The sequence below is a fragment of the Bos mutus genome, chromosome 14, assembly GCF_027580195.1.
Source record: "Bos mutus isolate GX-2022 chromosome 14, NWIPB_WYAK_1.1, whole genome shotgun sequence".
In the NCBI taxonomy this organism is placed as follows: Eukaryota; Metazoa; Chordata; class Mammalia; order Artiodactyla; family Bovidae; genus Bos; species Bos mutus.
The window spans coordinates 17,278,369-17,303,636 of record NC_091630.1 but is presented as its reverse complement, the minus strand read 5'-3'; the positions used below and the strand labels follow the sequence as shown (position 1 = coordinate 17,303,636).

The 25,268-nt window shown below is 37.7% G+C and overlaps 1 protein-coding gene across 8 annotated transcripts in view; it reads right to left on the bottom strand.

Moving 5' to 3' along the window:
- VPS13B (vacuolar protein sorting 13 homolog B) overlaps positions 1-25,268 on the bottom strand; it is an 805,186-nt gene that overhangs the window by 283,715 nt on the left and 496,203 nt on the right. For all 8 annotated transcript variants that reach the window (XM_070383027.1, XM_070383026.1, XM_070383030.1 and 5 more), the window contains 2 exons: positions 14,054-14,180; positions 9,853-9,996 (listed from right to left, as the gene is read on the bottom strand). In XM_070383027.1, coding sequence (XP_070239128.1) covers positions 9,853-9,996; positions 14,054-14,180 — 271 coding nt within the window. The remainder of the gene's footprint in view (positions 1-9,852; positions 9,997-14,053; positions 14,181-25,268) is intronic.

Genomic DNA, 25,268 nt, shown 5'->3' with positions numbered 1-25,268 from the left:
TACTTGCTATTCAGGAATAACGGAGTAATTACTGCAGCCATATGAACACAACTCAGGGCAGTCTTAGCCCTCTCACCCTTCTATTTAGTCCATTTTAAAAGTGTGTCCTTTAAAAAAATTTTTTTTAATTTTATATGTGTATATATATATAGAGAGAATTGTAGCTTCTGGAAACAATAGGTGATATTATATGCTACAGCAATTTCAAATCCTAACTGAAATAAACTGATACTGTAATAGAACATAATATATTGTTATGTTAGAATAAAAGAAAATATAACTATAATATTTGTGTTTGAAGATCACATACCTCCTATCAATGTGTGAGTACAGTTGATAGGTTCAGTCTAAAATGAATCTGAGCTTCAAAGCACACCTGTAAAGAGTTACTCTTTAGCTTAGCTTATTTTCAGTTACTCTCTACTGCCTAAATTACTTAAAACATTACAGTCTAGTATTCAAAGCTTTCAATATATACCCAGCCTGTCTCCATCAAACGTACAGTTAATCATCAATTTCTTCCAGTTTTTTTGATATATATGTGTCATGTTCTGTGCTAAGTTCCTTCAATCACGTCCAACTATGTGACCCCATGGACTGTAGCCCTCCAGGCTCCTCTGTTCATGGGATTCTCCAGGCAAGAATACTGGAGTGAATTGCCATGCCCTCCTTCAGGGGATCTGCCTAACCCAGGGATCGAACCCGTGTCTTTTTCATCTCCTGCACTGACAGGCAGGTTCTTTACTACTGGCACCACCTGGGAAGTCCTGTATGCGGCATACATCTTTGCTATTTCTATGAACAGAAATAGGACTTCCTGTGAATTAAGGAATTCATTTACTAATTCATACTACAAGCATTTATTCAGCATCAAATTCTATTCTGTGCTCAGTACTTTCCTTGGGTTTTATTATCTCCACCTTAGAACACTGCAGTATTGTCTGAATCAGTGAGTACTGAGAAGAGAAGACTTATTCTTCCCAGTGTCTTCATATGCAACACTGCACTCGCCAGAGTAAATTGCCCATATTTGGACCAATAACTAGGTCAGGGAGATTGATACGATAACTAACCAGGCCTTTGTCTCATATCTACCCAGAAATGGGAACCCCTATCAAAACCATATAAAGTATTACTAGGAGAATGTTGTTTGGCCAAAGGAAGGGGAGTTCTATTAGCAGATGAGAGTTAGAAATGCTGAGTAAAGACAATACTTGTCCCTATAACAGCACTGAACGACCTGCAAAATTATACAGCGTAGAACTTTTTAGGATATGTTCAAAGTATTGAGGAGAGAAAAGATTGCTTTCTGAGGACTATCCTAACTTTGAATACCAGGTGACCCTGAAGTCTCTGTGGCTTAGGCTGTCAGTTGTACCCCAATATTCATTATCTTCTTCTTTCATGATAAAATGCTTTTTATAGCAGGGCATATGGTCTTGTATTAGAAAGACTACATTTCCAGCCTCTCTTACAGCCAGGTGTGACCACATGACTAATTTTGGGCAAATGGTAAGTAATGAATGCAACTAGTTATGTGCATGGATAAGTTTGTACATATGTATACATGCATGTATATATATATGTTTATATGTACAGCCATATATCACTAGTTATATAGGTATCAATATATATTGATCTAGTTCCAATTATTCTTCACCTCTGAATATATGAGCACCAGAATAGGAAATTCGAAACTTAACCTGTTTTCTTTAATGCTGTTACCCTAGTACCATAACAGCGTTTGACACATAGGAAGGATTCAATATTTACTGAGTACACAAGGCAGGTCACGCTTCTCTATTTAAACCCAACTTCTCTATGAAGCCAGATCTCTGACCACCTAGTTTTCTCCTTATTCTGAGTGGTTATTACAGCACTAGTTTTAAAGAGAGCTTATTTGACACTTTTTGTTTACTGCTCTGAGCTCTTAGTTATAAATGTATGCTTTATTTTACATGCACATTATAAAATCCTAGAGGGCAGGGGCCACAGTATGTTTATTTTTCATACCTCTATCTGTTTGTAGCCAGTGTGTCTGGTATAGAGTAATCCCTCAATGAATACTGCTGAAAAAGACTAGGACAATAGTTCAATAGTGCCTCAGGAAAACTTGGTGCATTCACTGGACTTCTGGTCAGGAAATCTATATGGGATAAATATCAGAATGGCTGGAAAATTAAATTTTTTCTTGCTTTCTTGATGTTTACAATCTACCTTGAAGTAACTACAGTGTGTTTCTTTCTAAGAATAAGCTTTTTATTGGGAGAAAATTATACTATTTTTAACACTGACAAGGTCTAACTTATTGAAACAGGTGTGATAGCTAAGTGTACCTAAGAAGTCCTTCCCTTGGAGAGAATAGGTAGTAATATACTTAAAATCATTTCCAGGTCTACAGTTGAAGAAATTCAAGGTATTTCCTCCCAGGGCCTCATGTCCATTTAAGGCTCTGCTTGAATCCATATTTTACTGGGCTTGGGTTTATTGCCTGGTTACAAGTGGTCCATCCAGATGCCTCTGAAGGGAAACAAATACTCAGCATAGTAATGTTAATGGAAAGACACCACAAGCGTGTTATCCAAAACCCCTATGTCCTTTTCTAATGAGAAAGGTTACAGAAATACGTGAACTCTGAAATGGCCTCTCCCATTCATGTCCACCTCAAGACAGGAAGCACTGAGACAGACCCAGAACATCAACATCCTCTCCCAAACCAGCCTTAGTTCCTGCTTTCAAACCCTACCTCCACTCACATGTGTTCTCAAGGTACATTTGCCTTTGTTTTGCTCATTTTGCCTAAAGTTCTACTCCAGAAAACATCTGCTATAACATCACCACTCAAAGTCCATTCTCCTCTTCTTTACTTCTAAGTTCCAAGTTCTAACGACCTCCAGCAATCCTTAGGTTAGTCAAGTATGTCTTGTAAAAATTTTACACCGTTGACTAAAAAATTCAGAATTGCGATTCCTAAAATGAATCAACTCCAAAGCAGATGATTTCCAAGTTTAAACAATAATAATAATAATACCAAAAAACAACCGCTGTCACCACTCCTAGGGCATATACTCAAATCACTGCTCAAAAAAGTCCAGGCTATTACATCCTATTTTACAACAAACTGTAAAAATACCCAAGTAAACTATATTAGGCATGTGTAATGAGTCATATTACAATATTTTTCTATACCATCATTATTTCTATAGAGGACTCAAAATATCTAATATTTTAGAATGGTCGGATAAAGATACTGGTGATTTTACTAATTTATATTTACAGAAAAAAAAAACATTACTTACTTGATTACCTGTAATTTCCCAACGTTCTACCATTACCCTAAAAAATCACAACCTTCTCTCAACTGAATCAGTTGTGTCAAGTCTGCAGCAAGTTGAGAGGACTACTGGTCCAGGAAGAAGGCAGTAGTGAAACTTTAGGAAAAACAGTTTTAAAGGAAAAGCAGAGATGGCATTATAAGGCACAAAGTGTAAAAAATTAAATTATATACCAGGTATTACGTATTGGTGAGAGTTGGGATCAGAGTAGAGAGAGAGAAGACATAGAGATTTAGCAACAATAAAAAACCTGAGCAAATAAAAAGAATGTGGCAATGATTAACTTTAGGGAAAACAGAAGAATATAGGAGAGGAAATATAATCATATTATAGTCTTTATGACGAAAACAATTCATAATGACTTTAAAAACATAAGAATATTGGGAAAATGTAGGAGTGGAAGAGAAGTGTAAAAGAGATGGAATCTTCACCTACAGTAAAAGAAAATGAATAGGTAATACTAAAATAAGTAAATTAAGAGATGTGGTGGTGGTTTAGTCACTAAGTTGTGTCCAACTCTTGCGACCCCATGGACTGTAGCCCATCAGGCTCCTCTGTCCATGGGATTTCCCAGGCAAGAATACTGGAGTGGATTGCCATTTCCTTCTCCAGACGATCTTCCCAACCCAGGAATAGAACCCAGGTCTCCCGCATTGCAGGCAGATTCTTTACCTACTGAGTTATGAGGGAAGCCCCAGAGATGTTAGTCTATTCATTTTATTCAGAAAGATGGAGATAAATACCAGAAGAAAAAGCTTATAGAGTTAAAAATGGCTGCTGCTGCTGCTAAGTCGCTTCAGTTGTGTCTGACTCTGTGCGACCCCATAGACGGCAGCCCACCAGGCTCCCCCATCCCTTGGATTCTCCAGGCAAGAACACTGGAGTGGGTTGCCATTTCCTTCTCCAGTGCATGAAAGTGAAAAGTGAAAGTGAAGTCGCTCAGTCGTGTCTGACTCTGTGCAACTCCATGGACTGTGCAGCCTACCAGGCTCCTCCATCCATGGGATTTTCCAAGCAAGAGTACTGGATGCTAATATACTGACACTATCATGATATATGTAGTTTAGCAACATTTGGTTGTTAAAATTCATGCACTACTTTGAGAAAAAATTAGCATTACATTAAAAAATTAACCATTTCAAGTAAACAGGCCAGTTTTAGTATCTTATCTATACTGTTTATAATTCTATAGACTTCAGATAGATTATTCAGCTTTCATCTCAGCTTAAATCATGTAATACTTTGAAATTCTGTACAAATTATCTTTTTTATGGTATATTGTGTGTGTATGTGTGTGACTGCAACTAGAATAAAATGTTTAAAAAGTATCCTCCAGGCCAGAATACTGGAGTTGGTAGCCTTTCCCTTCTCCAGGGGATCTTCCCAACCCAGGGATCAAACCCAGGTCTCCTGCATTGCAGATTCTTTACCCACTGAGCCACTAGGGAAGCCCAAGAATACTGGAGTGGGTAACCTATCCCTTCTCCAGAGGATTTTCACGACCCAGGAATCAAACCAAGGTCTTCTGCATTGCAGGCAGATTCTTTAAATGCTGAGCCACCAGGGAAGACCTTAAAAAAAGTAGATTTTTTTTGTTTTATTTCTTATCAACTCCTTATAATGTCCTGAATACCAACAGCTTTAGGAATACTTAAGATGATGTTTAGTTTCCTTTTATTATCATATAAAATGGTCTGCATTACTAGCCCATAAACAGACCTAGATAAATTAAAGTTAACTCTGTGTTTAGTCATTGTCTCCTTCAAAAGTTTCCTGACACTGCTACGAGTAGTTAAAGTAGCTCCCTTGTTAATTCTTCTTTCATGGATATTATGATTATATTACTAATAACCACTTTTATACAATTGGACCTTTATGGGACCTAGACCACCTTATGAAAAGGTAAAGAATCTTCTAAACAGTAAACCAATTTTGCCCTGCTAAATATTAGAAAAGAAACCATGGATGAATCGTAGAGATCTATTTTTGGAGAAAAATTAGAACTGTACATTTAGATTTCATTATGAAGTTATCTCGGAGGTGAATTTCCAACCTCATGTGAATGACAGTGAACTAAGATATAAGAAACCAAATAACATTCCTATTGTACTAGTGCTATAGAGCCAGATGTTATCATAGAGACACGAACTACGGAATGTAGAAGGACATGTACTTTGTAATGTGGAATTGATTGTGGCTTTTTGAATAATGGCTTCCCTGATAATTCAAATAGTAAAGAAGCCGCCGGCAATGCAGGAGACCCCGGTTTGATTCCTGGGTTGGGAAGATCTGCTGGAGAAAGCATAGGCTACCCACTCCAGTATTCTTGGGCTTCCCCTGTGGCTCAGCTGGTAAAGAATCCACCTGTAGAAGACCTGGGTTCGATCCCTGGGTTGGGAAGATCACCTGGAGAAGGGAAAGGCTGTTTAGTCCATGGGGTCACAAAGAGTTGGACACAACTGAGGGCCTTTCACTTTTGCTTACTACATGTTTATTTTTCTTGCATATTTTCTCAGCCTGTCATATATGCATAGAAAAATAAGAAAAGGTTAATTTACAATGAAGAAACTGCATATTCTGGGAACTAGAAATCATGGAAGTCATAACATTTGAAGGAAACACTGAAAATCAAAGTGTACAAATACACACTGTTTGACCACTAGGCAGGAAGTACATTTTTAGAGCAAAAATACTGGATTGTAATCAGCTGGTCATTTTATTACCTGAAAGGCTTCTCTTTTAGCTATATACTTGAAAGTTGCAAGAGAGTTCCAGAAAAACATCTATTTCTGCTTTATTGACTATGCCAAAGCCTTTGACTGTGTGGATCACAATAAACTGTGGAAAATTCTGAAAGAGATGGGAATACCAGACCACCTGACCTGCCTCTTGAGAAACCTGCATGCAGGTCAGGAAGCAACAGTTAGAACTGGACATGAAACAACAGACTGGTTCCAAATAGGAAAAGGAGTACGTCAAGGCCATATATTGTCACCCTGCTTATTTAACTTCTATGCAGAGTACATCATGAGAAACGCTGGGGCTGGAAGAAGCACCAGCTGGAATCAAGATTGCAGGGAGAAATATCAATAACCTCAGATATGCAAATAACACCATCCTTATGGAAGAAAGTGAAGAGGAACTAAAAAGCCTCTTGATGAAAGTGAAAGAGGAGAGTGAAAAAGTTGGCTTAAAGCTCAACATTCAAAAAATGAAGATCATGGCATCTGGTCCCATTACTTCATGGGAAATAGATGGGGAAACAGTGGAAATAGTGTCAGACTTTATTTTTCTGAGCTCCAAAATCATTGCAGATGGTGACAGCAGCCACGAAATTAAAAGACGCTTACTCCTTGGAAGGAAAGTTAGGACCAACCTAGACAGCATATTAAAAAACAGAGACATTACTTTGCCAACAAAGGTCCGTCTAGTCAAGGCTATGGTTTTTCCTGTGGTCATGTATGGATGTGAGATTTGGACTGTGAAGAAAGCTGAGCACCGAAGAATTGATGCTTTTGAACTCTGGTGCTGGAGAAGACTCTTGAGAGTCCCTGGACTGCAAGGAGATCCAACCAGTCCATTCTAAAGGAGATTGGCCCTGGGTGTTCTTTGGAAGGAATGATACTAAAGCTGAAACTCTAGTACTTTGGCCACCTCATGCGAAGAGCTGACTGATTGGAAAAGACCCTGATGCTAGGAGGGATTGGGGGCAGGAGGAGAAGGGGAAGACAGAGGATGAGATGGCTAGATGGCATCACCAACTCGATGGATATGAGTTTGAGTGAACTCCGGGAGCTGGTGATGGACAAGGAGGCCTGGCGTGCTGCAATTCATGGGGTCACAAGAGATGGACATGACTGAGCGACTGAACTGAACTGAAAGTTTTATTATATGTTAGTTGTATAAGTAAACATAATATTAAATCTTGGTTCTAGCAATAATCCTTAGATTGGTTCATTGTTTTCCTTTCGATTTTCAAAGACCTATCCATCTTTCTTCCTCTTTGTTTATACTGTAGATATGTTTCCTCTAGGAACAAAATCACCTTTTCATGCTCCTGAATAGTTTTTAAAACTAATGTTTCAAGTGAAACCTTGTAAAACATTTTTTGAAAATATTAACACCATTAAAAGTAAGCAGGGAAAACAAAATAATAATGAGAGCAGAAATCAATGAAATTGAAAATAGGAAATCCAAAAATGAAAATAAATAAAACCAAGAGTTGATTCTTTAAAAAGATCAGTAAAGTTGACAACCCTCTAAGCCAGGCTAACCAAAAAACCAAAAACTAAAAAACAAACAAAAAACCCAAAGACAGGAATCAAATTACTAACATCAGAAATGCAAGAGGGGACGTAACTACAGCTCCTACATAAACTGAAAGAGTAATAAAGAAATACTATGTCCAGCCCATACCATTTGAAGGAAACAAACCAACTCCTTGAAAGACAGACTCTAGCAAAACTCATATAAGAAGCAACAGAGGATCTGAATAGGCCTACAAGTATTAAAAGAAGTTGAATCCATAATTAATCAACTTCAAAAATAGAAAATTTCAGGTCTAGATGGGTCACTGGTGAATTCTATCAGATATTTAAAGAAGAAATTATACCAATTCTTTACAATATCTTTATGTATCAGATATGAGTTGTGTTACTCATTTATGAATAGAAAAATATTCTAGTTCATGGAAGATCTTTTTTTTAATACTGAAATTTCACAGACATACCTTACTGAGGCGGTGGAAAGGAACGAACTGTCTTCCCTCATTGGAGTTTGCACTTCTTTTTTTTCCAATTGTGGTAGAACACACATAAAATAAATTTTACCATACTAATCATTTTGCAGTGCACTGCTTATACTGTATTTCAGTATACTGTCTGTACTTTTTTAACATCATCTCCAAGAAGGAATAAAGGGCCACAGACATATTTTTAAAACAGCAAAACCAATCCTAGCTTGTTTATGGAACTGTGAGAAAAGACTTGACATTCAGGAAAGAGTTGTTAGTAATCTAACTCTGAGTGGGCCTTATTTACTAAAATCAGATCCTACCAATAGACTTTAGAAATAGGTAGGTAAATAGTTAGCAACCAATTGCTAAGTTCTATAAATTCCTAAAACACATCAGAAATCCATGAGTTAGATTTCACATGACAGATTCTGTCACATGAAAGGTTCATAAAATTGGCACAAATAATATAACAGTTTGTTTCCAACCTAAGTTGCTTCAAGGATTTCATTGAAAATGCCATGGGGAAAATTTTTTGCTCTGCTTAGTTTCATATCATATATTTATATTCTTATGTATTGTCTAAAATATATTGGTGGAAAAAGTCAATATTTTGAAGAGTATATAGCTTTATAGTCCTTTTAAAAGATACTGAGCAAACAAATCATGGGTGGTAAAAGATGATGCAGTTAAGAGAATCTTTATGAAAGATAACAGCTTTTATCATTTTTAAATAATTTCTTAAAAAGGTGATTGAGACTAATGTAACAGATACAGTACAGCAACTGTGGTAGAATGAAAAAAGCACTGACTTGAAAGATTTAAATACTCTGATTCACCATTTTTTAGTGATGTGTGTATGCTGTCAGGCAGGTCCCTTACTGTCTCTGAGCCCCAATGTCTTAATCTGTAAGGTGGTGATAATGCTCACATCTGGTTCACAGAGTGGTTGTTAATAACATGCTTGAAGATACACAAGTTAACTTACATGAAAATACCTGGCACACTTGCTTAGTATCAAGAGGCTCTCAGGGAACACCTCCTCCTTCCCTTCCTTCTTAATAAACAACACTTAAGAGACTTCTGCGTCTAACTCATGACAAAAATATAAGCAATGCCATTTTCATAGATAAACAGGTTCTTCATTACAGATTTTATAAAATAATTACTGTAAGTACAGATGTGATTATAGCAGTAGGGAAACAAAAAGCAAAGAAACAGTATCTTGAGAAGCATCTAACAAGCAGCTTTCTTTGTTTCATGTTGACATGCTTTGTGGTTACAATGCAGGCTTCCAATGAACACTGGATCAAAATTAAAATTCTAGGCAGGCATTCAAGTTTTTTGATTATGTCCATTCTTCACTCAGCATGGGAAACAAATGCTTTAGAAGCTATTTTTTGAAGCTATTCCCACTGTACTCTTACAAAGTTCATTTCCAAAAGGGGCCCCGTCCCTGCAATGGATCTGAGTAAGGGAAAGCTAGACCAGGTTTTGTGCACTGTACTTTAAAAACTGCAGCAGGGCAATAAAATCATGCTTTTAACAGTGACTTTTCTGGGCCTGGGCCACAGCAATTCTGCAAAGGTGCATATGAATTATGGGAAAAGAGAACAAGCAAATTTCAAAAATAAACAACACCAATCCAAAATGATTTATATACATATTTTGAATAAACTTAAATATAGAATAATTAGCAGAAAGCATTTAATTATTGTTTTTTCTATTATCAATGTAAAGTTGGCACAAATGCAGTAAGCCTAATCAAAATCAGGTAAGAGTTACCTCTGTGGCTTTGTTTGATGGTTCCAGGCCAGTCATATTTGCTACTATTAACTGATGTAAGAGTTGAACTTGAGCCACACTTAGGAAGAAGTCCAGGTTTGTGGTTATATTCACTTCCAAGGAATGGCCACACACTAAAATCTCCTGAAGGAAAAAAAGGTTTAATATAGATAAAGAAGCATGATGGCATTATATGATAATTTATCATTCCTACTTATTTGAGCTTTATGAATGTTGATGAATTCTCCTGGGACTCAAGTTCATATGTTAATGAGAATAGCAGATATGGTGAGCACAGTTACTTGACACAGTTTAGTGGATTAAATTAATAAACATTTATGAGGGCCTGTTGTGCAGCAGGCCCTGTGCTAGTTACAGGGAAACCCACTATAATAAGAATTTTTCACCATTTCATATGCATTTGGCTTTTCACATCTCAAACTAATATCATTATTTCAATATGTAGGCAGTGATGTATGTAATTCTTTAGCATAATCTTGTTCATCCTCTCAAACGGACATATACTTAGCATTTCATAAGCACCATGCAGCATACTAGAGTGCTAGGAACATCAGAGAGAGTGAGACTAGTGTTGAAGGGCAATCTGCCTTTGAGAAGATTACAATCTAGGTGGGCAGACAGGCAAATTATAGGCACCAATTACAGTCACAGGTGGTATGGTCTGAGTATTCTCCGAAGGATCCATTCCAAATGATTCATAACAAAATGGAGCGCTGAAGCCAAAACCAGCTAGACTAATTAATTTCACTTCTTTAACCTGCTAAAATCTTGACAGTATTAGGCAGATGTCCACTTAACTGATGCTGTTCTGCATAACAGTCACTTGAACATCTACTGTTGGAAAACCATTCAGCGAAGGAAAACAGAAATGAAAACCAATTCAGAAGTTTCACTTAATAAGCAGAAGCCCTGCCTCTTGTCATGAAGTGCATGCGGACAATGTTCAAATGCTTGGAAATGTCCAACAAACCTTCTCTTTATTAGTGTCATCCAAGAGAACGGATTTAAGGAGACTTATGATGGGTCCAAATACAAACTACACAGCTTAGAGCAGCTTTTAATAAAGCCATAAAGAACAGCATGTCGGAAATGATCCTCCCCCTCTTTTTTTTAGTTAAATAAACTTTCTCTCCAAAAGTTTCCAGATTTTATTCATTATAGTTAGAATTCTTATTTTATTCCTTAAGTAATGATGAAAGCAATACACTTGTGTATTTTAAACAAATTGTGTTACTAAGTAACTGAAAGATATTAGTAGACTTACTTAATTTTTATACAATTTTTGTGGATATAAAGATATCCTGTCTAACCTAACCTTCCCTAGTAGGCCCAGTCATGTCTGACTCTTTGCAACCCTATGGACTTTGGAGCCTGCTAGGCTCCTACTCCATGGGATTTTCCCATCAAGAATACTGGAGTGGGTTATGTTCCCTTCTCCAGGAGATCTTCCAGACCCAGGGATCGAACCAGCATCTCTTGTGTCTCCTGAATTGCAGGAGGACTCTCTAACTCTGAGCCACTGGCTTTCCTTATTAGGGTTAATACAAAGATCAAATAAGATAACACAAAATACTGTTCTTTAAAGACTCAGAGAAGGATGTAAACTTTTGTCTCCTTAAAATAATAATACATTTAATTTGTACCTATTTCCGAAGTTTTCATAACAACCGCTTATAACTCTATGAATGATCAAAAATTTATAGTTATCAGCATAACAAATTATGTTATAAATTAACATAACATAAAAAACATAACATTAAACATAAAGGATCCCACTATTATTACATTTCTATTCTAGGCATAGAGGCAAAATACAGCACAGTGATTAGACTTCAATTCTGGATCCGTTAGTAACTGGTTAGTAATGTTGGTCAAATTACTTAATTTCTTTTGATCTCAGTTTCCTCATCTATAAAATATGTATACTCATAATGCTGAGAAGAGTAAATAAGGTAATTCGTGTAGAGCTCTCCTTGTAAGGTAATCCATGTTGCCGGGAGCCAGCGTGAGGAACTCCGCCGTGGCAAAGGTCATGAGGAAGGAGGATCCGCATACGCAAAGGCATCAAGCCTCAGGAGTCCCCCTGGAAATTCTCGAGCATCTACCCCCAAAACCAGAGTCTGCCTACTTTACTGCTTTGTGCTCTCACCTACACCTCTGACTTTATGGAGGGCTGTCCTGGGCGTGCCAAGAGTGTTTTAGTTCACAACTGTGAGAGGCATGAGATGTTCTAAACTGTCTGAATACAGATTCCTTTGAGGAGTTAAAAGATTGATTAGAAATTGTATTGGTGAAGGGTTTTTCACTTGTTGGGCCAATGTTTGCTGCTAAGTTTCCATATCCCTTACCTGCTGTGTCCCTGGCAGTGTATTGATTAATATAATTGGTGTAAGTAGTAGCTTTAATGTTTATAACCTTGGACCCTTGAGTTAATTCTTTTCTTGTTATAGCCCACTACACCTTTGCCCTATAGGAATGCAACTTTATCTAATGCTTTTGGAGGGTGGCGCCTGACTTTTCACCTTTAGAGAAAAATTAGTTTCTTAAAATGTTAACAGGCCTCTTGGCCAGAAGATGATGCAAATCACCTAAACTTTTGCATATGATAAGTTTGCAGGAAGAAAGCCTGGCTTACTGCATGACTCTATCCCTTCCCCCATTATCCTCTATGCATAACTTAAGGTATAAAAACTACTTTGGAAAATAAAGTGCGGGCCCTGTTCACCAAAGCTTGGTCTCCCCATGTCGTTCTTTCTCTCACCTTCTGGCTGAATTATTCAGCCTCTTTTCTCCACTAAATTTTCTCACTGAGCTATCCTTATTCTATTACTCTTTATATCCTTAATTAACATTTAATTAAGCAATTGTTTCCTGATCCTCGCCAACGCCGTCCCCGCTTCAAATTCCCTGGATCCACTGGGGCTGGACCCCAGCACCATGTGAGAATGCTAAGTAATCTGTCAGTATTATTGCTACTTTTATTAGAAAGAGGTTGTGCAGATCAAGAGTATATGGCTGGGAACCAGACCAGTTGGGTGCATACCATGTTCTGCTTCTACTTGTGAAAATTTAGACAGGTTAACTCTCCATGCTTTAGTTTCCTCATCTACAAAATGAGGACAGTAAGAGATGCTAATGCTGCTGCTGCTAAGTCGCTTCAGTTGTGTCCGACTCTGTGCGACCCCATAGACGGCAGCCCACCAGGCTTCCCCGTCCCTGGGATTCTCCATGCAAGAACACTGGTGTGGGCTGCCATTTCCTTCTCCAATGCATGAAAGTGAAAAGTGAAAGTGAAGTCGCTCAGTCGTGTCCGACTCTTAGCGACCCCATGGACTGCAGCCTACCAGGCTCCCCCATTCATGGGATTTTCCAGGCAAGAGTACTGGAGTGGGGTGCCATTGCCTTCTCCAAGAGATGCTAATAGGATTTCTAATAAATGAGTTATTACATGAAAAAAGAAAATAACAGTTAAAGTTGCTCAGTCATGTCCAGACTCTTTGCGACACCTGGACTATAGGCCTCCAGGATCCTCTATCCATGGAATTCTCCAGGCAGGAATACTGGAGTGGGTAGCCACTTCCTTCTCCAGGGGATCTTCCTGACTCAGGGATAGGACCCTGGTCTCCAGCATTGTAGGCAGACTCCTTACCGTCTAAGCCAACAGGGAAGCCCAAATATTACATGAAAGCAATACATAAACAGTACTATAAAATGAAAGTCGCTCAGTCGTGTCTGACTCTTTTTGATCCCATGGACTATACAGTCCATGGAATTCTCTAGGCCAGGATACTGGAGTGGGTAGCCTTTCCCATCTCCAGGGGATCTTCCCAACCCAGGGAATGAACCCAGGTCTCCTGCATTGCAGGCTGATTCTTTACCAGCTGAGCCATAAGAGAAGTCCAAGAATACTGGTGTGGGTAGCCTATCCCTTCTCCAGGGGATCTTCCTGACCCAGGAATCTAATTGGGGTCTCCTGCATTGTAGATGGATTCTTTATCAACTGAGTTATCAGGGAAGCCCTAAACAGTACAAAAAGTGCTCAATAATTATTAGATAAAATAATAACATTAATAATAAGCTAATCTGATATCCTGTGCACGGAAACTATGAAAACTCTAAACACACAAAGAAAAGATGCTCCAATATTCAGACTAAAAAAAAACCTAAATTAAGTTCTAACCTCAGTGTGCATATTTTCCGGAGAAATTATTTTGGTGAAAATGATGGCAGGTGCTCCAGTTATTCGTACAGAAAAATCTGTTAAAATGGGAGTCAAAATTGCTCTTCTTTCTTGATGCCGCCGTATGCTAAAAGATAAAGTAAAAAATAATTAGCCATTTCATTTTTAAGGATAATTTTCATTACATTTGTACAAGTTTCTGTACTACAAACATGTATGCCAAAATTTCATTATGTTGAGTGTGTCTATTTGTGTATTTTATAGTCATAGTTTTGTAAAGTCAATTCCTAACTTCAGAAGCATAAAAGGAAAAAAAAAGTAATCAAAAAATTCAGATGTAATCAGTCAATTTCCATTAGTACTATCCTGCGCATGTGCATACTAAGTCATTTCAGTTGTGTCCAGCTCTTTGCAACCCTATGGACTGTAGCCTGCCAGGCTCTCTGTCCATGGGACTATGCAGGCAAGCATACTGGAGTGGGTGCCATGCCCTCCTCTAGGAGATCTTCCCGACACAGGGACCGCACCTGTGTCTCTTACGTCTCCTGCACTGGTAGGCAGGAAACCCAGTAGTATTCTAGGATCTTTCAATAAATTGCTTTTTCTACTTTTAATTCCTTTGGTTTCTACAAATAGTTTAGTATCTCTTTTGTTAAAAAAATACTCTTATTCTTTTGTGATCATTTTTAATTTCCTAGTTTTAATATTTCTGGCATTCTATTTGACAGCTGCCTCCTTTTCAGTTTCTTTAGTTTCACAAGCATGTTCATTTAACCTTTGACTTTTCTTTTTTAAACTCTAAGAACCATCTGAGTTCATAGATTATAACTTTCTGTGTGTGTGCGTGTGTGCTCAGATGTGTCCAACTCTTTGCAACCCCACAGACTGCAGCTCACCAGGCTCCTCTGTTCATGGAATTTTCCAGACAAGAACACTGGAGTGGGTTGCCATTTCCTACTTTAGAGGATCTTCCTGACTCAGGGATCGAACACACCTCCTGTGTCTCCTGCACTGGCAGGCAGATTCTTTCTCACTGCACCACCTGGGAAGCCCTATGACTGCCTTTACAGTTTGTGAAATGCTTTTTGTGACTTTGGTCCTGAATTCTTCGTCACAGCAATCCTGTACATGAAGTAAGGACCACTATTAGCTCCACATCACCTATTGGAACAAAGGTTCCACAGTTATAGGTCTGCAGGGCAAATTTATACCAGAGCAGCATTTGACCTCTATCTTAATTTTTCTTTATACATTCTTATCTTTTGAACAGTTATCTAGCACACTATTTCTATACTACATTAAAAATTGCTAATTGCTAATAATTTTAAATATTATTGAGAAATCAAAACTTGTGCTAGTACAGATTTTCAAGTTCATTGCAGTTTTTTCAAGTTATTTATTCATATTCTTAGTTATCATTTTATGAGATAAAACAGTTCCATGTTTTACTAGCAAGTCACACCTCAAAAGCTACTGGAACCATTAATTTTATATTCTTTATAAGTATGCCCCTATTAGTCTCTGCTGCTGCTGCTGCCGCTAAGGTGCTTCAGTCATGTCTGACTCTGTGAGACCCCATAGATGGCAGCCCACCAGGCTCCACCGTCCCTGGGATTCTCCAGGCAAGAACACTGGAGTGGGTTGCCATTTCCTTCTCCAATGCATGAAAGTGAAAAGTGAAAGGGAAGTCGCTCTGTCGTGTCCAACTCCTAGCAAGCCACCCCATGGACTGCAGCCTACCAGGCTCCTCCGTCCATGGGATTTTCCAGGCCAAAAGTACTGGAGTGGGGTGCCACTGCCTTCTCTGCTATTAGTCTCTATTATTATAAAATAATCAAGGTGAGATCAGAGAATTGGCATAAGTTATCTCATGAAAAAGCACAGATAAAACTCAAGTCTGTCTACATCTTTTTCTACCAGAGTAGTCTAGAGAGTACTTGCATCTTTTGTTGAACTGGGCAATGGGCAGAGCTTTATTTGCTCTTTGCCAAAAAAGCAAATCAGATTATCTGGTTCTGTGACACATAAGTACTGGATTTCAAGAAAGTCAATTTTAAAGAATTAAGAGATCTGGTGAATAGAGGGTAGCAGGAAGAAGTATTAAAATCTGAATACAGAGGAAGAGTTGAGATCCTAAGAGACACCACAATTATAGCTTAATAGCTCAAATTCCATAAAATGACCAATGTGAGAAACATGTAACATCTGATGTGCTCTCATAGGGGAATGCTAAAATATATGATATATTAAAAATACCTTAAAATGGAAAAGGTGGCAGGGAACCAAATGAAAGCAAACTTTAACTGAAGCACTGATGGGGGAGTGCTTCTTCATATTCTAATTATTTCCCATTGTGTGAATTAAATCAGTAACACAACATATGAAAGACCTATGACGTTAGAAAGTTTAAAAAAAGTTTAATAAGTCAATGGTCATAAAACTAGAACTTTACTGGTATATAGAGTGCTAACTTTTCTTTTGTATTATCTCTGGTAAATATCTGAGTTAAGGATACATATTTTTTAAATCATAAAACTTTTTTATAGATTCAAATATTTTCAAGGATAAATTCAAAAGAAGGAAAAAAACACACACTGCAGAAATAACTGCAACAAGAATTATATTATGCTAATACTTTACTAGACAATAGTCTAGGGTTTAAAATAACAAGAGGGAAGTAAAACTCAAAGTATTAACTGACATCATTAATGACTTTAGGGTCTTAGCTACTCTCAGTAAGCCAAGGGAATAGATTCCCCCCCAACAACCCGCACCTCAGAAATAGATTTTTAATGGTCATATGGAGACAACAGGCTAATCCTTACATCCCTGACAGGCAAGGATTTTGAGATGAGAGGTCAACTTAGATCTGGGGCCCCTAAAAGGCCAGAAAAACAACTTCCAATCAGAAATAGAAAAGAACAAGGAAGTCTGCCTGTTTTGGAAAGAGAACTTACTGAAAAAACAGAGATCTTTCTCTTTTTTCAACTTAAAAATAAAAATAATTAGAAAATGAAAAATAATGGGAAATATCCCATGTGTGTTTGGAAGCTGTAATTTATATTATGTGTGTTGGTCCAGGAATACCAATATTAAGTTATTTATATAAAAGTGGCATCAGACCTTTGATAACCCCAGGGCATCAGTCAGAAATAGATACAAGTCTCTTTGGAAAACATGCTTTCAAACTGACAAAAAGGATTCTAAGGAACAAAGACCACTGAAGATAAACTCCTAAATACAGATTTCATATATACTTCAAAATCATTTTTTTATTAGCAAGAAGAGAATTCAATCCCATTATCAAATTCATGATCAAGAACTTCTGATAATGGAATTTCCACATGTCGACAATATAATAAATTTCTTTAAAATCATTAATGACATATAGGATGGAATGAACCACATGAGGGAAAAAAACCAAAGTATTAATACCATAAAAGAAGGCAAAGCAGATTTGAAAAACAACCAAATAGAACATTCAGAAATAAAAATATAGTTACTAAAATTAAATATATAATAGATGGATAAATAGAATTTTAGATATAACTTTACAAATTAGTAAACTAGAAATACTACCAAAGATAGACAGACCAGAAAATACTTAAGACTTGTGGCAATCAACAGAGATAATCCATTTCAGTAGATATTCCTGAATATGAAAAACAGTACTATTCACACACATTTTTATAAACAATAAATATATATAACATACTTTTGGAGAAATTATTCATTATAATTTGATTCACTGTACCTATTTATACAGATTCCTCTCATTTTTAGAGAGTCACAAGGATAAATCATTTGACTAGTTAAGAGTTGCTGGAGAAAGCAATGGGAACCCACTCCAGTACTCTTGCCTGGAGAATCCCATGGACAGAGGAGCCTGGTAGGCTGCAGTTCATGGGGTCGCTAAGAGTCCGACACAACTGAGCGACTTCACTTTCACTTTTCACTTTTATGCATTGGAGAAGGAAATGGCAACCCACTCCAGTGTCTTGCCTGGAGAATCCCAGGGACAGGGGAGCCTGGTGGGCTGCTGTCTCTGGGGTCGCACAGAGTCGGACACGACTGAAGTGACTTAGCAGCAGCAGCAGCGGTTAAGAATTGAAGTCCATTTTAGTGTGTGTGGTGTTTTTTTTTTTTCCTTCCAGAGTAACATTTTCTGTTGAATTTCTAATGCAATTAAAATAAAATTATATGGTATATTACTATGATGATTATATTCAACTTAAATATTTTCTGACTTTTGAGTACCTAGTGCCTGTTAGTAACTATGCTTGTGTGTGTGTTCAGTTGCTCAGTTGTGTCCAACTCTTGGCAACCCCATGGACTGCAACCTGCTAGGCTCCTCTGTCCATGGAATTTTCCAGGCAAAAATACTGGAGTGGGTTTCCATTTCCTACTCTAGGGGATCTTCCTGATCCAGGAATCAAACCCACATCTCTTCTATCTCCTGTACTGGCAGATGGATTCTTTACCACTGTGCCACGTGGGAAACCCTATGATGGCCTTTACAGTTTGTGAAATGTCTTTTGTGATGTAGATACTGAATTCTTTACAGCAACCCTGTACGTGAAGTAAGAACCATGCTGCTGCTGCTGCTGCTAAGTCGCTTCAGTCCTGTCTGACTCTGTGCAACCCCATAGTCGGAAGCCCACCAGGCTCCCCCGTCCCTGGGATTCTCCAGGCAGGAATACTAGAGTGGGTCGCCATTTCCTTCTCCAATGTGTTAAAGTGAAAAGTGAAAGGGAAGTCGCTCAGTTGTGTCCGACTCTTAGCGATCCCATGGACTGCAGCCTACCAGGCTCCGCCGTCCAGTTTTCCAGGCAAGAGGACTGGAGTGGGGTGCCATCACCTTCTCCATTATTAGCCCCAAATCACCTATGAGGAGATGAGTTTCAGGGACTGGGCTAAGGCCACTCAGTTGGAACAAAGGTTCCACAACTGGACCTGCAGGGCAAGTTGATACCAGTAACTACAGAAGAGTCAGGCTGAACAAGCCAGATCTATGTCCTTTAATCTCTGTGCCACCTTTTCAAGTTGCCAAGGATATCTTCAGGTAGGAAATATCTGCTGGCTGTTGGGAAATACAAACCAGCTGCTTCTTCCTGCTGCACCAGGATCCCTTTTCCCTTCACACTCAGTTCCCAGGTACTTTAAGCAGCAGGAGAAAACATTCTCTCACATAAAGTCATGAAAAAGTTACAGGATTATTATAAAATCACACAAATCAAGAAGATTTAGGTGATCCCAGGCATTAACCTATAAACTATGGGAATCAGACTAACTTCTAGCCTATAAATTTGCTTAGGCATTAGCTTGATATCCTCACAAATAAAGACATAAGTGATGGTTTTCAAGGTGAAGAGCAAAATCAAAGAAAATGCTTTCCTTCCACATTCCTGTTTATAATTTCTCAGGAACAATTTTGGAAAAAATCTGTTTGATCAATCATAAATCAAAATAGGCAAAGACTCCTATGAACATGTGGGTAATCACTTTTAAAAAATAAAAATGTAAGAGATCAAAATACAGACAGAACAGTCATAATCTCTCAGAATTAAGCCAATTATTTATGCTTCAGGTACTTTAACATCAACACAAAGCTATACTTCCACACAGTCAATGCTACTAATCTTGTGAATCATAGAACTGAGTTTAAGAATGTGTCAAATTCAAATTCAGCCTGCTAAGAATTTTTTAAAAATCCAATGTGTGGGGGAAATAGTCCAAAGGGCAATATATGTAATTTGATACATGTTTATCAAAATACTCAAACAAATAAATGTGTTCTATTTCCTCACAATAAAGTCAGAAAGATAAATTACTCAAGGAAATAAAACACAGACAGTGAGAGGGCCAAATAAAAGTACTTGGTATAAACGATTTATTTTTTTTAATTGCAGCTTTCAAGTCTGTTCAAATTATATCTTTAAGTATTATAAACAAGAAAATCAGACTCACTTGGAGGATTTAGGCTTACTGACATTTTCAGGAAATTATAAGATAAACTTTCTATACCATCCCCCTACCCTCACTGCACCCCGACTCCAGACACCCTCAAAGTTCTAATCATCATGTACAACAGCACTGGTGATTTTAATGTGTAACCTGCACATCAGTATGGGCTATTTTAGTTCTTAGCACTTCTTTTTCTCAGATTATAAAATAAGCCCAGATGTAGTAACAATGGTTGCTAAAAGAAAAAGAAAAAAAAGCCATTTAACAACAATGAACTTTAGCATAAGTGTAAGGGGTCAGAGAACTGAGTACAAGAAAAGTAGTTGGCTAAGAGGAAGCAAACCAGGGTTCCACACTTAGCTGTATTTTAAGTGACATTGGACAAGTGAAGAATCTCCTCAAACTTAGTTTTCTGTAGTGCTTTTGTTCTATAGTGTGCTAAGAATAGTTCAGAGTTTAGAAAGAAGTTTGCATGAGAGTTGGAATGTGGAAGAAAAATAGATAATGGACAATATTCTCTGAAAGTTACACTGTTTTAAATAGTAGAGAAAACGTGATGCAGAAGTGCCAACAGATTTCAGCCTGCCCTCACTCTTTCCACCTTCAAGATGTTTTCCTGCCTTCTGGCTCTGCTGGGCAATAGCAACTGCAGGCTGAACTCCAGAAGCACGAGTAACAGCCTCCCACAGCCCTGTCTACCAGCCTTCAGTGGTCCCTGTAGCCACTAGACAAAGCTGGCTTCCCAGGCTTCCTGGAGTGCAACAAATTTGTTATCCAGGATACCCAGCTTCTTCTACAAATGGATAAGTTATTATTCCTAAAATAAATCCCCTCTGTTATAACACTTACAGTTATTGTTCTGACCTGATTGAACCCTGATATATTCTGTCAGCTAAAAAATTAAGGTTTTAAGAGCAAAATATCTACAAATTTTAAAATCTGATGATTCTTTATGCTTAACTTCCCTGCTTCTTTCTCCTGATCATACACACAGAAACACATTATGATTAAAAACAAAATGTGAGTAACATGTCAGGAGGAATTCCGAGTCAGGTGGAATAATGCATTATAAAGACTGTCATTTAATAATGGGTCGGGGGAGTAAATTAGTCTTTACTGTGTATCTTTTGAATTCTACTGGTAATACTTATTGAAAAACAAAAAATGTAATGACATTAAAGCTCTGTATTATATTTGTCAAGATTAATCAGCAGAACTAAACAATATCAGATATATCTTGTCTTTATTTGAATGAGTATCTCTCAGAAACACTCACATTCAGTCACCTGATTTGCTAGCTCTAGTTAATCATCTTGTAATTCAATTTCTCAGTTCATTCAAATCTTCACTAACTTCCTATTATGTGCCAAGCATGATACTCTGTGATTGGTATTTAGAAGTGAGAAAAACAGGGCAGGTTTTTAAACTGGAGTATCTTTCTTAGCTCAAACTGCTCCCTTCCTTCTCCTGTCATTCATGCTTTGTGGAAAAAAATTCATCATAAACATAGTGAAACCTTCCCTGAAAACCCACACATAGAGTTTCTTTCTTTTAATTTTCTATTTGTACCTACATCAATTTTAGAGTAATTTATCGTTGTATTTATGTGTTATGTCACATCTATCTGCCTAAGATGTCTTATGTGCATGAAATGTGTTTATCTAAATTTTTATGTGCCTTAGTTTAATCCTAAGTATCCTTTATTTATGTCTATCAGAATGGTTTCCACACTGTACTTGAATATTTAATTAACCAGTCTGTCTTTTTGATTGGGAGATGAGCTCTGTAAGGGATGGGCACATATCATAAGTTATTTTACTTTGTATCTTTAGTGTAAAAGATATTCCATGGTGTATACTTGATATTAAAATAGTCTTTAATTTCTGACAAAGGTGCAAAGACCATTCACTGGGGAAAGAACAATCTCCTCAACAAATGGTGCCGGAACAACTGGATATCCAATATGCAAATGAATAACTCTACTCTATACTCTATTTAAAAAAAAAGCATTAAAATAACTGAATAACCGAATTATAAGCATTAAACCCATAAAACTCCTAGTATACTATAGGCATAAATCTTCATGACCTGGCTCAGATCAAGAAGGCAGAACAGAAGGATGTAGAGCTCACCTCTTCTCACAAATACATCAACAATACTTCTACATGTGAAACAACTATCACAGAATACCTACTGAATGCTGGCAAAAGATCTCATAAAAGCAAAGCTGCAAGAAACATCACTATGTAACCAGGAAGCACAAAGGAAAAATAAAGGAATCAGGACAGGACCTGCATTCCTGGAAGGGAGCTGTGGAAGAGGAAATTTCTGATCACCATGAGAACCTCCTGCATTGCCTAGGAATCAGCTAGGACAGAAAGGCAGCCTGAGAGGCTCAGAGGAGACAGTGTAGCAGCCAGAATGCCACATGTACAACAGAAAGAGACCAGCACAGATGGTCGTGGCTACCTTGTTCCGCTCCTAAGCCTCAGATGTGTGCTGGCTGGTGTGTGTGGGGACTAGGGTGCTAAAACTGTAGCTTCAGAAGACAGACTGGAGAAAAGACTGGGGTTGGCTGGACAGACACAGCCTGAGGGGCTGGAGTGTGGTCGAAGGTGCAACATTCTACGTCTGTCATTGCTAAGCTAAGCTAAGCTAAGTCAAGCTAAGTCACTTCAGTCGTATCTGGCTCTGTGCAACCCCATAGACGGCAGCCCACCAGGCTCCCCCGTCCCTGGGATTCTCCAGGCAAGAACACTGGAGTGGGCTGCCATTACCCTCTCCAATGCATGAAAGTGAAAAGTGAAAGTGAAGTCGCTCAGTCGTATCCGACCCTCAGAGACCCCATGGACTGCAACCCACCAGGCTCCTCCGTCCATGGGATTTTCCCATGCTGATTCCCAGGGGCTGCATTATTTCAGGGGATTTACTCCATTGGTGGCTTTGAGACTGCAATGCCTGCACTACACCCAAGGGGATTAATAGCACTCTAGAGGCTGGGGATCAAACCCAATCTACGAGCAATGAATAGCAAACTAAATGACACAGAAAAATGATTACGTTATCTAGAAGAGACAGAATAATGCAAATCACTCAATCAGAAATGCAGACAGAACGACAAGGCAAGAAAAAATGCCAGTTCAAGTATAATAGGGGTTCCAAAAAGAGAAGGGAGAGAAGGGGATCAAGCATGTATTTGAAAAAATTATCGGTGAAAAATTCCCAAACCTGGGGAAGTAAACAGATATTCAGGTAAAGGAAGCATAGAGGGTCCCAAATAAGGGAACCTGAATAGATCCACACCATGACATATCATATTTAAAATGGCAGAAGTTATACAGAGAATTCTAAATGCAATAAGAGAAAAAAGAAGAGTTAGTTCCAAGGGAACCTCCATAAGACTATCAGCTAATTTCCTACAGAAATGTTGCAGGCTGGGAGGGAGTCATAAGATGTATTCAAACTTCTGAAAGGAAGGAACTTACAACCAAGAATACTTCACCCAGCAAAATTATCATTTAGAATAGAAGGAGAAAGAATTTCTCAGACAGGCAAAAGCTAAAAGACTAGATCAATATTAAACCTATCCTAAAAGAAATATTGAAAGGTTTTCTCTAAATACAAAAGAAACAATAATCTATAGGACAGAGAGAATCACAATTAGAAAGTAAATCACTTAAATAAGCCAATACACAGATTTGAAAAACAAAACAAAACAAACTTGAGCAAGTGACAACTACAATGAACAGCAAAAGGGTAAACATGAAGACGTAAAAGATGATACCAAAGTCATAAAATGTGGGAGAAGCGAGTAGAAAAATGTAGATTTTTTTTCAGAATGTGTTTGAGTCTATGAGTATCAGTCTAAAGCAAACTATATACTATAAAATTACAGCAATAGTTTAACATATCTGAAAAACGGGAAATCATAAATCAAAAACATACGATTGATTCACAAAAACCAAAAGGAAGAGAACGTAAGTATAGTTCAAAAGAAAATCATCAAACTGCAAAAGGAAAAACAAAAAGAAAGGAACAAAGAAGAAATATAAAATCAGCTAGAAAACAAGGTTAAACATGCCATAAATACATATCTATCAATAATTACCTCAAATGTCAATGGATTAAATGCTTCAATCAAAAGACACAGAGTGCCAGACTGGATAATGAAACAAGAGCCTGCGACATATGCCACCTAAAAGAGACCCAATTAAAGGTGAAAGACACACACAGAGTGCTCATAGTGCTGAGATAGAAGAAGACGGTTCATGAAAGTGGAAATCATAAGAAAGCAAGGGTAGCTATACTCATATCAGACCAAACAGACTTTAAAAATAAAATTAAATTAAAAAAACAAAACAAACAAACAAAAAAATACAATGTAAATACTATGCAAATATTTGCTAAAAATAAAAAAATAAAACAAAGGCCATAGAGAAAGATAAAAAAGGACAGCACACAATGATAAAAGAATCGATACAAGAAGTAGATACATACTTGTAACATACACACACCCAATAAAGGAGCACCTAAATACATAAAACAAGTATTAATAGACATAAAAAAGAAATTAAGAATACAGTAATAGGAGAATTTAATATCCCACTGACATTAATGGACAGATCTTCCAGACACAAAAATCAATAAGGCAACAGAGGTTATAAATGACAAAACAGAATAGATAAACTTAAGTGATATTTTCAGGAAATTACATCCAAAAAACCTCAGAATATGCATTATTTTCAAGTGCACATGAAACATTCTGTAGGATGGATCACTTAGTAGGACACAAATTATAGGGCACAGAAAACTATTTCAAGTATCTTTTCTGTCCACATGGGTGTGAAACTAGAAATCAACGAGGGAAAGAGAAACAAGAAAGAAATGACAACAAGGAGACTAAACAACACACCACTAAAAAACTAATGGTCAATGATGAAAAGAAAAAGGAAATTTTTAAAAATACCTTGAGACAAATGACATTGAAAAAACCACCATTCAAAATGAATGCTTTCTTGCTTGCTAAGTTGCTTCAGTTGTGTCCAACTCTGTGCAACCCTATGAACCACAAGCCAGGCTCCTCTGTCCATGGGATTCTCAGGCAAGAATACTAGAGTGGAGTGCCATACCCTCCTATAAGGGATCTTCCCAACCCAAGGATCAAACCCACATCTCTTCTGCCTCGTGCATTGGCAGGCAGGTTCTTTACCAATAATGCCACCTGGGAGGCCCATCAAAATCTATGGGATGC